This window comes from Mustela nigripes, chromosome 3 (genome assembly GCF_022355385.1).
Source record: "Mustela nigripes isolate SB6536 chromosome 3, MUSNIG.SB6536, whole genome shotgun sequence".
NCBI classification, from domain to species: Eukaryota; Metazoa; Chordata; class Mammalia; order Carnivora; family Mustelidae; genus Mustela; species Mustela nigripes.
Genome location: NC_081559.1, coordinates 172513053 through 172527682, shown reverse-complemented (window position 1 = coordinate 172527682; position 14630 = coordinate 172513053). Strand labels below are relative to the sequence as shown.

General features: G+C 33.5%; 1 protein-coding gene across 1 annotated transcript in view; it reads left to right on the top strand.

The window, feature by feature from the left end:
- LOC132014588 (CUB and sushi domain-containing protein 3-like) overlaps nt 1–14630 on the top strand; it is an 809760-nt gene that overhangs the window by 118215 nt on the left and 676915 nt on the right. The window contains exon 2 of the mRNA XM_059395524.1: nt 5343–5565. Within this exon, the coding sequence (XP_059251507.1) occupies nt 5343–5565 (223 nt within the window). The remainder of the gene's footprint in view (nt 1–5342; nt 5566–14630) is intronic.

The following is a 14630-nucleotide window of genomic DNA, read 5'->3' as shown; positions in this document are numbered from 1 at the left end:
TATAATTAAACAGAAAACTGAGGACAAAAGTCTTGCCAGAGAAAAATGGCACCTTGCCTGTGGGAGAAAAGTCAACAAAGGTATGGAACTCAACAGGACGCACTAATGGTATAATCAACACTTAGAGAACACTCTATTTACAACACTGGAATACACATTATTTCCAAGTATTCAAGGAACACATATTAGAGATAGACCATATCCTGGGGATTAAAACTTAAACAGATTTGGACTGAAATCATCTAGAGTATGTTCTTTGATCACAATGGAATCAAACTAGAAATTAATGTCAAAAGTTAATTAAAATCCGAACAATTGGAAATAAAACAATTCTCTCCTATAACAGCCATGGCTTTCTTGAAAAGGAAGATTCAGTGAAAATTCAAAATACATTAAACTGAATAAAAATGAAAATATAACATATCAAAATGTGTGAGATGAAGCTTAAGTAGTACTGAGAGACATTTTACAGTACCAAATACATGCATTAGAAATAGAGAAAAGTCTTAAATTAGCAATCTATGCTCCCTCTTTAAGAACCAAGAAAAGAAGAAAAGCTAAATTCAAAACAAGGGGAAAAATAAATAATCAAATAAGACGTGAAAATTTGAAAACAGAATAAAGTTATAGAGAAAAAAATCAATGAAACGAAAACCTTTTTTTAAGATCAATGAAATTGGCAAAGCAGTAGCAAGATTGACCAAAAAAATGAGAAAAGACACAAAACTACTAATATTAGAAATACAAGAGGGGTTATACCTCAGACCCCACATTCATCAGAAGAATAAGGGCATATTATGAACAACTCCATATTAATGGATCTGACAGCTTAGAATTCACTTATTATTTATACACACACACACACACACACTCTTCACCTGATATGAAGTATTTACCGGTAGTGATGCAGCTACCAAGGAAAACTAAGGAAGTTCCTCAAAAAATTAAAAATAGAACTACCATATAAGTCAGCTATCTCACTTCTGGGTATTTAACAAAAATAATTAAAAGAAGGATCTTTTTTTTTTCTTTTTAAGATTTTATTTTGTTTATTTATTTGACAGAGAGAGATCACAAGTAGGCAGAGAGGCAGGGAAGCAGGCTCCCTGCTAAGCAGAGAGCCTGATGTGGGGCTCAATCCCAGGACCCTGAGATCGTGACCCAAGCTGAAGGCAGAGGCTTTAACCCACTGAGCCACCCAGGCGCCCCTTAAAAGCAGGATCTTAAAGAAATACTTGTACTCCCATGTTCACTGCAACTTTATTCATGATAGCCAAGAAATGGAAACAATCTAAATGTCCATTAAAGTGTGAGTGAATACATGAGATGTGTATTTTCAGGGGAAATCAGAGGGAAATCCTGTCATATTTTACAACATAAATGAACCTTGAGGACATTATGTTAAGTATATATGAATACTCAAGTACCTTATGAAATAAGGTAGTCACAGAAAGGCAAATACTGCATGATTCTACTTAGACGAAGTATCTAAATTAGTGAAATTCATGCAGAAGAAAGTGAAATGGTAGTTTCCAGGAGCTAGGAAAGGTGGGGAAATTAGGAGTTATTCTCCAAGGGGTATAGTGTTTCATTCATTCAAGATGGAAAAGTTCTAGAGATCTGCGGTACAACACTGTGCATGTAGTTAGCAATACTGTCCAGTTCAAAACTAGTAAGAGAATAGACTTCATATTATGTGTTGCTTACCACAATAAAAAAAAGGTTAATTGCTACTATTAAGTTCTTTACAATCTTTATCACACAAGAGCTGTAGGTCAATAAAGTTGTGAACTCTTGGTGATGAAAAAAGAGTCAATTGGGCACAAAAGCACAATTGCAGTACATAAACACAAGTTTGAAAAAAAAGTGAAAGGTAAACACAAAAGTATTTCTTGTCAAAGATCTCAACTAGCATAAAAGAAAACAATATAAAACTTAAAAATCATAAAAATACTTGTACAAATAATTGTATTTCCATACTGTATAGAAAAAGTAAATATGAATGTGAAAAAGGAAGAAAAAATTAAAAATCTGTGTTCTTAACCAAATTCTTGTGACCCAAGTCATGTTAAGTTTAGTTTTTTTCAACTATAAATTTATTTTTAAGTGCAAAGTCAAGGTGTGAAAAATACAACAAAAGGTATTCAAAATGTATATATGAAAGGCAAATGTGGATTACCCAGGAGTAACAGAAAGCTAAGCAGTTGTTTCCTAAAAGAGAATTAGAAAGAAGAGCCCTTTAAAAATAAGTGAAGGATATGGAGAGGCAATTCATAAAAGAATAATTACGAATGAATGAGAAACATATAACAAGATGTTTGATCCCAACAGTTATGAGAGAAATGCAAAATAAAATAATAAGGTCACTTTCTTTTTTTTGCCTTGTATAAAATCTAATATTGCCAAAATTGAAGCTGAAGTTTGAAAACACTTCATAGCCTGGTGATAGCAGTAGAAATTTTCACATTTCTTGAGGATAGTTCCGAAGTATCTACCTAAATTTAAAATGAGACACACCCATTTCTGGAATTTTATTCAAGGCATATATCACACAAGTGTACAAGGATATAGATCCAAAATCATTATTTGTGCCCCTGAAAACACAAAGACTAAAGCTGTCAATAAGAGATACATTAAATAAATTAAAGTACAGGCAGACCATATACCATGTAGCTATGCAGTCATTAAAAAAGAATGTAGGAAAAGTACATATGTAGACCCAGAATCAGTGATATTTTACACATATACACAAAAACATTCAGAAAATTATGCACAGTATGGCTGATTCTCTTTGTAAATATGCATATATCTGCATTTGCCTAGAAATGGCCTAGAGAAAGATACACACTAAGCTGATAACGATGACCAACCTTGTGACGCATAAGTAAATGAGGGAGAATTTATTTTACTTTTAAGAACTCTGTTTGTTTCTGTTTTGGTGAGGGAATGGAAACTATAAACTTATTGTTGACAAAATGTACTTTGTTATTATGAATAATGTGATGTTTAATCAAACTTCAGTATAAACAAAAAATGAAAATAAAATGAAGAACACAGTTGAGAAAGCTTAAAAATAGGTGTAATTCTTAATCTGCTTCGAGAAACAAAAAAGAAAAGGAACTGAAATGTATGAATCAGCAGGCCCTTAAAGAACTAGTGGCCAGAGCTGAACATATTATTTTAGGACATATGTCCTTTTTCTAAAGCCATCAGGGTTATGGGGCTTGAGAATAAAAAAAAAAAAAAAAAAAAAAAAACAAAAAACAGAAAAAACAGCCCATAGATCAGATTGTAGCTGAAGGGATTCATGCTTGCATTTAGTTATGAAGTTCAAATTGGAAGCTGTTCAGGCAGAAAACTAATAGAAATGGGTGATAGCTAATTAACCTAAGGCTTCAAAGTAATTGCTCTGCAAGAAGCAATTTAAAAGGGACCTTTCTCCTTTTTTTATTTTTGAAAATCATAAAATGCCCTATTTGACTTTTGGTGCATGAGCAAAATATAGGTATACACACAAATATTGATTTTTTTTAAACTTCTACCTTATTCAACTTCTTGGTAACTTTTTAAAAGGCCAAAAAGAATCACAAGAACTGTTTATATCAATTCTGAATATCCCAGGTTTAGGATTTTGCGGTAAAATAGAGATAGTCAGAGTACGTTCCTGAGGTAAATGTGGATAAGAGGGTTGGGTTGTAGTGATTAATTCAGCCCTGAGCCACCTGCCTCACCATTGGGGTCAGTAGACCCAGCTACTCTAAAGCATACAGTTGTTTGGTAGAGAAGTGGATACACTGGCAAAAGCATGGTATTCTTGTGAAAAAAGAAAAGAACGAATATACAGTATCCCACATCATTCTCTGTCTGCCACAATCTACAACTCTGGCTTCCCATTCATATTTTTCAAAACAATACCCATACCTATCATATACTCATTCCTTCTCAGAGAGGGGAGCCCCATATTTCCTACATTTCTATATCCAGTTCCAAATATAGATGCTTTGGGTAATAAAGTGTTCTTTCCCCTCAGTTAGCTCATATTTCTGACTTAACAGCTTCCTGGCCCATAAGCTTCATGCACAACCCACAGATCTGGAAACACCATTTTCTCAAGAAACACTGTATGTTTTCTAGATGTCTCCAAGAGTCAAGCTGTCAATAGTTCAGATTTCCCATAGAATTAGCACTCTCACAGAACCATGTAAGTTCCTTTTTTTTTTTTTTTAAAGTTTTATTTATTTTTTTAGCAGGAGGAGGGGCAGTGGGGAAAAGACTCCTCAAGCGGACTCCTTTCTGAGTGTGGAGCTTCATGGAGGGCTCTATGCCAGGACCCCGAGATCATGACCTGGGACAAAAATCAAGAGTTAGACATAACGAACTGAGCCACCTGGGCTCCCTGAGCCATGGAAGTTTTTAAGATGGCTGCTACCAGGGTGCTTGGGTGGCTCAGTCGGTTAAGCATCTGTCTTCAGCTCAGGTGATGATCCCAGGGTTCTGGGATGGAGCTCCACATTGGGCTCCCTGCTCAATGGAGAGCCTGCTTCTCCCTCTCCTTCTACTACTTCCCCTGCTTGTGCTCCCTCTCTGTCTCTCTCTCTCTCAAATAAATAAACTAAACAAACAAATAAATGGCTGCTGTCAGTTGTCCAGGATTCAAATTTTCAATGTATTTTCTTCCTAACGTTAGGTTTCACTCTGATATAGTTAAAGATTGTGTTTATCCTAATATCCAACTATTCTAGTCAAAGAAAGAATGATAACGTATATTGGTTTTTTAAAGATCTGAATCATTTATCCTTCTGGTAGAACCAGGGTAGGAAGGATTTTCCTAAGGCAGACTGGCTACATGGTACAGATATGGACACACAAAAATGAGCATGTTTTACCAAGAAAAAGTGAAGTTGATTTTTAAGGCATACCTTAAAAAATCATTTAGTTTTCATTGCTGTTTATGATTGTCCATGATTAGTTTGGAAACTACTTCCAGGGAAGATACCATGTTCTAAGATTTTGTTTTTCTGTTGGATCATGAAATGGAAAATGATGTGTGGAGAATTTTACTTCATCAACTATTCTATAATTGCTAACTGTAAGATGTTTGGTAGATGACAAGTTTTTTTTTTTTTTAGGATTTTGCTAGTTATTTTTGCTAGTTTTTAGGATTTTGCTTATTTTTTTAAGAAAGAAATCTAGATAATTTACCTATTCTTTGCTATTTACAAAATTATGACCACATAGGTCTTAGAAAAACAAAAGTTTTTTTTTTTTCAAAACTATACTGTCTCCTGGATTTTTTGTGCTTTATACAATATTAATGTCTGTTTATTTGTCTTTTGTTTCAGGATTTATTTATACATGTGGTGGAACTTTAAAAGGACTTAATGGCACTATAGAAAGCCCTGGTTTTCCATATGGATATCCAAATGGTGCAAACTGTACATGGGTAATAATAGCAGAAGAACGGAATAGAATACAAATTGTTTTTCAGTCATTTGCTCTAGAAGAAGAATATGACTACTTATCCTTATATGATGGACATCCTCATCCTACAAACTTTAGGACAAGGTTAGTGTGTTTTGAATGGAAGAATGGAGGGAAAATATGTAATGGGTAAAATTTCATTTTACACAGGGAACGTCATGTTTGTGGTACAATTGTAATAAAGTCATATTCACCATTTAATTTTTATTTATTTGGAATTATATAATCTCAGGCACAAATTAGCTCAGTATGTTTGACTTTATAATATTAGTATATTAATATTATCTCTCAAAAAGTGAACATAAATTAATAATGACCTCTTTAGATTGGTTAAAAGTATTTGTTTTTTTAAATACTTATTTTCAGGCTTCATTATTTATGGGTAATAACTGTTGATAAAGTGAAAGCATACCATGCAATGTGGATACTCAATTTTAATATACAACAATGTGCAAAAATATGTAAAAACCAATATTCATATAAAAATACATTAATTTTATACATTGTGCATGGTTTAAAAATCTAAATATCTGAAAAGTTGGATCTTTTAGGTCACTAACTGGGAAGTTTACATTTCTGTCTATACAAATGAAATTACTTGTTTTTAAACTACTTGATAGAACAGGTGTGAAAATCATCTGACATCTGCCTATTATTTAAGTGCTTCTTCAAAATTTCTTCTTAGAATATAGGGTATCTAATTATATGAGAAATTTTTGATGTCTTATCAAAAACTCATTTTAAATATAAATCAACTCTACTTCAATCAAGTTCAAAATATTACATATTTCATTAAGTCCCAGATTTTTACCAAAGTGTGTAATTTTTTAACTATAGTAAACCATTTTTGAACTTTTAACTCAAAATATTCTAAGCAGATAAACTCTTAAGATTTAAAGACTCGTTACATACTTGGTTATGTTTACACTCAGAACGATAGATCAAATGTCTGTGTTGTTCCAAACCACACGTTTATGCAAAGAATAGTTTGCTAGTTTGATTCCTGTTTGTTTGTTGTTTGTTGTTCACTTATGGGGTATTTCTAATTATTTCTTCCCTTACATGAAGTCTTTCAATGTCTATTCCTTTAAGAAGTATACAGTAAGGCTGACATGTCTAAACACTGTTAGACACTTTGATTATCATGGCCAAGATCATTAAAAGCTGAATGTCTTTTGTTAATGACATAGCACCAAGTCAAGATAGAAAATAGACAGCACTGTGCACAGGAGAGGGGCTGGGGGTCGGGGAGGTGGGCAGGTATCTGTGTTCACCTGCACACAGGTTATGTATCCAATCATACATACTACAGGCTAAAAGAGAATAGAAAGATAATTCTTAGAGTTTCCAGCTGGCTAAAATGATACATATATAAGTAAAAGGACAAAGCTTTTTGCATTTTTCTTAACAGAAGCAATGTGTGTGATATAACTGATGTAAATATAAGAAAGAAATAAAGCACTCAATGCTACCTGGCAGTTTCTAGCTATAAAACCACTGATAGTACGGTTTGCCTAAGTATCTATTCTCTCTAGATCCCCTTGAAAATGAGAAAACACATTTCTATTTTACCTTTGCTCCTTTTCTTGGAGAAACAATTGTGGCCTCTGGGAAGTTAAAAAACTTTGTCAGACAGGGAAAATCAATTTTTTCTTTTCATTCTTTCTTTTCTAATTTGTAAATGGGAATAATAGCACTTAATTTACAGAGATTCTGTGTGTACTACAATGTAATGAAAGCTCAATAAATCTAATCCTTAGCATTTATTAGGTCCCCTGTACCTGACACTACCAAGTATTTTGTAGTCATTATATTACTTAACTTCTCAAACAATGTGAAATATTCCTATTATTATCATCAAATTTTACAATTGGGAAAATGTGTCTTACATTACTTGCCGAAGGCTAATTTTGTTGAAAGTATCAAGAGGCAGGATCATCACTGCAACCCAGCTTTTTCTCAGTTTAGAACGTAAGCTTGTAAAAAACAAAACAAAACAAAAAATGAAATAAAATTCATAATATATAATTCATAAATAATGTATATAATCTCCATGGCTTATGTATTGATATATAAATCAAAGCCCATTTTTCTTTGACAAAATTTAATGTATAGATAAATAGCAAAAATATTTTAAACATGTATAACATAAAAAGATATAAACCAAAAGATAAATTACAAATTTATTCTTGGTATTTGTTTTATGGCCTCTCTTCTAATATAAATCTTATATCATTTTTACTCTCGTGGATATATAAGACATCTATTGGTTTTTATGCTTAAAGAAATCCTGTTGCTAATGTTATAGCTGATTTGAATTAGAAAGACGAGGAGAAAAAATCTAGTGTGTAACCTACAACACCTTCCAGACTGTGTTTATATACAAAGTCTGAAGTTGAAACTGCTGCTGGCAGTTTGATTCATTGTCTGTCTCTTTGTCTCACAGTTTTCTTGCTTTTTTCTTCTCTCACATTCTCACTTAATACATGTCCTTATGGTATGTCTGCTTTTCTCTATCTTTTGGAAATTTGATACCTATATTTTGTTATCTTCCATGAATTCCAATAGTGATTTTTTAATGGCTTGCTATAACTGTCTTGAAATAAAGTAGAGAAGATGGTCTGTAGGTCTTGTCATTCTTGCTTGTGTAAGTAGAGGCATATTGGATTTACCAAACACAATTTCATACTTTTAAATATTCTCTAAAACTGCAATTTTTGATGATCCTGCTTATTTTCCTGTGAGTTGGTAATTTATTAAATAAAAGCTGATATTGGGGGCTGGATGTGGCACTTGCATCAAAACACCATTAGAGAATTCCTTCATAGTTCCATATTTAGCTTATATCTGATGCTGGTACATTTAAACAATTTGGTTTACTTGATGCAGGAAAGAAATTCTAAGCTTTATTTTCGTGTAAATATTGCATTTTCTCAATAAAAAAAATTATACCAAAAGGTAAAAAAGAATTATAATCATATGGGACTATATTTACATATTTAATATACTACATATGCTATTTATGTTCTTATTTAATCTCTCTACATTGAAATATACGTATTTTACATGTCACTAGAATTTGTTATCAGGTTATCAGATGCTTATATTTAATTATACTATAATTCATTTAATTATTCTATTACAAGACATTTTTGTTTTTTTTTCTTTTATAAGTAATTCAGATATTAGCAGTAGATTTAATTCAGATAACCTCAAACCACGATCCCTAGGTGAAAACTATGCCAGAAAAACAGCATTTAATTCCAAAGTCAGTTGTAGAAATTGACATGAAGAAATCTCAGGACCAGTCAACAGACAAAATAGGTCACAGTATCAATATGTTCCCATTCACACTTTTTATTTTACTGTTAGAAACAAAGTTCAGTTTTAAGAATGTTTAATTTTCTAAAGAAATACGTTCTAAGCTTGTCATTGAAAAAAAGGACATAGCTATCATAAAGTCATGGTCATAGTGTAGAAATGACCACAACATGGGTTTTATCTTCTTAAATTGCCTGAATTTTCATGAATTAATGATGCTATAATGCTAAAGTAAAAGAGGTAAATATCATGCAGGTAAGTGTAAACATATAAAAACTCTTTTGGGGGAAGGCAGGCAATAAAAATAAACAACTGCTGTACAGAAATAGAAATTTATCTGAGGGGGACAGGTAGTGAGGAGAGAGTCTGCTATTTTAATTTTCTCGAGTTTAACCAAGATAATTCACATAGAACATTGTTTAAGGCATACAACCTGACAATTTTATATATATATATATATACAGAGAGAGAGAGTTTTATGTTTTATATGTGTTTTGTATACTTCAAAGTTGCTGAGAGAACAAATCAGATTCTCACCACACATATGGCAATTATGTGAGCTGATAGAGGTGTTATCCTTATTGTGATAATCACATATATGTGTGTGTGTGTGTATATGTATGTATATATATAGTACATATGTATATATGTGTATATATTATTACAATAATATATATTTATATGTATATATATGTATATGTGTGCATATATATGTATTATACATAAACCTGATTTGTATATATACAATATATACTATATATATAATATTCTGTGTATATACAGAATCTGATTTTTTCTCTTAGCAGCTTTCAAGTATATAAACATAGTATTGTTAACTATAATTACTCTGATCTATGTGTAAGACTTTTCATTTTATAACTGAAAACATGTAATACTTGAACAACATCTCCGATATTCCCAACCTTCAGCCCCTGGCAACACCATTCTACTCAGTTCATTCTACTCTACTCTTTCTTCTCTACTTTCTACACCATTATTCTGAGTTTGGCTTTTTTAGAATCCACATATAAGTGATATCTAGGACTAGTGGCTCATTTATCATCTATCAATGGACACTTAGGTTGTTTCCATCTCTTAACTATTGTAAATAAAGCTACAACAAACATGAGAGTGTAGATATTTCTTCAAGATAGTGACTTTATTTCCTTTGCACATGTGCTCAGAAGTGGAATGCTAGATCATTTGGTAGTTCTATTTTTTTTTTCTATTTTTAATTTTTAAAAGAATATCCAATGTCTTCCATGGTGGCTGAACAAATTTACAATTCCACCCCCAGAGCACAAGTGTTCCTTTTCTTTGATATCCTCACCAATACCTGTTATCTCTCTTTTTTAATAATAATCGTTCTAACAGGTGTGAGGTAATATCTCATTGTAATATGGATTTCTAGTTCTCTGATGATTAGTGATGTCAAGTAAAGTAACTTTTAACTTACCTATTGAACACTTGTGTGACTTCTTAGGAAAAACGTTTAAGCAGGTCCTCTGCCCATTTTTTTTCTTAAGATTTTATTTATTTATTTGTCAGAGAGAGAGGGAGAGAGAGCAAGCACAGGCAGACAGAATGGCAGGAAGAGGCAGAGGGAGAAGCAGGCTCCCCGCCGAGCAAGGAGCCCAATGCGGGACTCGATCCCAGGATGCCAGGACCATGATCTGAGCCGAAGGCAGCCGCTCAACCAACTGAGCCACCCAAGCGTCCCATCTGCCCATTTTTTTTAAAAAAATTATTTTTAATTTATTTTCAGCATAACAGTATTCATTGTTTTTGTACCACACCCAGTGCTCCATGAAATCCGTGCCCTCTATAATACCCACCACCTGGTTCCCCCAACCTTCCCCCCCCACTTAAAACCCCTCAGATTGTTTTTCAGAGTCCTTAGTTTCTCATGGTTCACCTCCCCTTCCAATTTCCCTCAACTCCCTTCTCCTAATACCCCATGTCCACCATGCTATTTGTTATGCTCCAAAAATAAGTGAAACCATATGATAATTGACTCTCTCTGTTTGACTTATTTCACTCAGCATAATCTCCTCCAGTTCCGTCCATGTTGCTACAAAAGTTGGGTATTCATCCTTTCTGATGGAGGCATAATACTCCATAGAGTATATGGACCACATCTTCCTTATCCATTCGTCTGTTGAAGGGCATCTTAGTTCTTTCCACAATTTGGCAACTGTGGCCATTGCTGCTATAAATATTGGGGTACAGATGGCCCTTCTTTTCACTACATCTGTATCTTTGGGGTAAACACCCAGTAGTGCAATTGCAGGGTCATAGGGAAGTTCTATTTTTAATTTCTTGAAGAATCTCCACACTGTTCTCCAAAGAGGCTGCACCAACTTGCATTCCCAAAAATAGTGGAAGAGGGTTCCCCTTTCTCTACATCCCCTCCAGCACATGTTGTTCCCTGTCTTGCAATTTTGGAGGGGAAGAATAAACATTGTTAAAATGTCTATACTGCCTAGAGCAATCTATACTTTTAATGCCATTCCAATCAAATTCCACCGGTATTCTTCAAAGAGCTGGAGCAAATAATCCAAAAATTTGTATGGAATCAGAAGAGATCCCGAATCGCTAAGGAAATGTTGAAAAACAAAAATAAAACTGGGGGCATCACGTTACCTGATTTCAAGCTTTACTACAAAGCTGTGATCACCAAGACAGCATGGTACTGGCATAAAAACAGACACATAGACCAGAGGAACAGAGTAGAGAGCCCAGATATGGATCCTCAACTCTATAGTCAAATAATCTTCGACAAAACAGGAAAAAATATACAGTGGAAAAAAGACAGTCTCCTCTGTCCATTTTTAATTGGATTATTTGTGGTATAAGACAGGGATCAAATTCATTCTTTTGCATATGTTGTTTATCCAGTTTTCCCAGCACAATTTATTAAAAACACTATTCTTTCCCCATTGGCTATTTTTGGCTTATTCATCAAATATTAGTTGACTGTGTGTGTGTGTTGGGGAGGGGGGTGGTTCTTCCTTGGCTCTCTATTCTGTTCCATTGGTCTAATTTGTTTTTTGCCAGTACCATATTGTTTTGGTGACTTAGCTTTGTAACGTAGTTTGAAATCAGGAAATGTGATGCCTCCTACTTTGTTCTTTTTACTTCAACTTTTTTCTTCTCACAGTTCTTCTTACTGGATTGCTTTGGCAATTCGGGGCCCTTTGTGGGTTTCATATACATTTTAGGAATGATTTTCCTGTCTCTATTAAAAAATGCCACTGGAATTTTGAAAAGGACTACATTAACTCCACAGACAATTTTGGGTAAATTTTCATTATTAGTCACCATTGTTATATTAATTATTAGCCAATTATAATTAAATTATTGATTTTAATAATATTAATCCTTTCTTATCCATGAACAAGGAATAGCTTTCCATTTATTTGTGTCTTTATTTTTTTCATCAAAGTTTTTTCCTTTTTTCAGTGTAAAAGTCTTTCACTTACTTGGTTAAATTGATTTCAAAGCATTTCATTGTTTTCAGTGCTATTATAAGGGTATTGTTTCCTTTATTTCTGGTTCATTTTTAGGATGTAAATATGCAACTGATTTTTGTATTTTTTTTGGTTGTTATTTGCAACTTTACTGAATTAGTTCTTTACTTCTAACAGGGTGTTATTGTCTTTACGATTTTCCATATGTAAAATCATATCACATGCAAAGACAAATTTACATTTTCCTTTTGCATTTTAACGCCTTTTATTTAAGTTTCTTACCTGTTTGCTCTGGCTAGGACTTCCAATACTGTACTGAATATGAGTAGTGAGTAGTCAGCAACCGTCTTGTTCTACATCTTAGAGGAAAGCTTTTCAGACCTTCATCATGGAATATGATGTTCGCTGTGGGGTCATCCTATATGAATTTTATTATGTTGAGTTATGTACCTCCAGTATCTAATTTATTAAGAGTGTTTATCACAGGTAGATGTGAATTTTTGTCAAATGGATTTTCATCTATTGAAATAGTCATGTAATTTTTATTTTTCTTTATATTAATGTGATGCATAACACTGATTAATTTTTATATATTGAAACATCTTTGCATCCAGATAAATCCCCAAATTGTGGTGTATAATCCTTTCAATGTGCTGTTGATTTTAGTTTGCTAGCATTTTGTTGAAATTTCTGCACCTACATTCATCAAGGGTGTTGGCTTGTAGTTTCATTGTGTTGTCCTTATCTGGCTTTGGTATTAGGGTAATGGTAGTCTCATAAAATTTGAAAGAGTTCTCCCTCTTCAATATTTTGGAAGAGTTTTAAAAGATTGGACTTTAATTCTTAATATGTTTGGTAGAATTAACCAGTGAAACCCTCTGTCTATGGGCTTTTATTTGTTCAGAGAGAAAGAAAGGTCAGTTGGAGCATCTGCAGGTGCTCCATGGGAAGGCTTCGTAATGGAATCCATGATGTTGTAAGTAGATCCTGTAGCAGTATGAAGCCCTCTGAGAGCCATAAATTCCAATCTCCCAACTGGTTTCTGTCCCCCAGTATTCTGGGTGGGATGAAAAAGAAATGGGTCTCTCTGGCAACGTCTTATACAGCTGGGAAACCTGACCGTCATTCATATATTCTCACTTACCCCATGAAAGAAATCAAGGGGTAAGAAGTCTCATCTGTGTCATCCTGAGGAAAGAATGACACAGGTAAAGTGAAAATCTTCCTCTTAGCCACTTTGATGCATCCAGTCTTAAAATTTTTTGCTCCAGTGAGGAACTGGAACATCTTTGTTGGACCCCTGGACTTCTACAAAGGGTATCTCATTCATGAACAATTGTCTACTCAGTGTTCTTTAGGGGAAGATAGGAGAAAACTTTTATTCCACTATGGTGATATTACACAAATTTGAAGTTTCAAATGTTGTGGTCAGAGCCAGTTGAGTAGAACCAGTGAGAGCTGGGATGAAAAATGGAAGCGAGAGATTTCCAAGGAAAAGGAATAACCAGGGCAAACTTCCTAATTGTGGATCATGCATGTGAAGATGAGTATACAATGAGGCCTGAGAACTGATGCAATTGGGTAAGTCTATACAAGACTGAATTTTTTTGAGTGTGCTAGAAGGCCATCAGAGAGTTTTGAGTATGGCTGTGACACGACCTAACTTGGGTCATGTCAACATAGTCAACTTTTGTCCTGCACAAAGTTGCCAGGCCTTGGATCCAACAATTCAGCCTGTGCTACTTTAGTCAGGCTCAGGGCCCTACCCCAACCCATGGTACTATTTCAGTGTGGGGAAAAGAGACCCATTTTGAAATACATTCACAAGAAGGCGGTCCTGTTGCAATTTCTACCACCAGTAAGGTCACATTTTGCAATTCCTGTAAGCTATGACCTGTTTTATTTTAGGATCTGAAAGGATCACTTAAGCTATTCTGTGGAAAACAGACTCTGTCAACAACTAACAAAAAGTCACCATTTATTGATATAGTGAATTCTATGAGAGAAGTAGATATGAGATGAGTAACAAAAGTTACATAACATTATATGTAACTCTATTCCATTTCATCTTAAGGAAAAGTTATTTTATATGAAAATGTGATTTTTTTATATTTAATGGCAGTGAACAATAAAAATATTGAGAAAATTAAAATATCTAACATAGTATAACTTCTCAAAATTTATTTGTATAAACTTAATTTCCTATCATTTAAAGCTTAACCAAAATATATAAAGGTTGCAAGATGTGACACTATGAATAAAAACATTTTCTATAATCAAGATATACATAAAACAAAATAAATATTTAAATAATTATCAAAGAAAATCATTTTCAAGATATATAAAACAAAAAGTCAT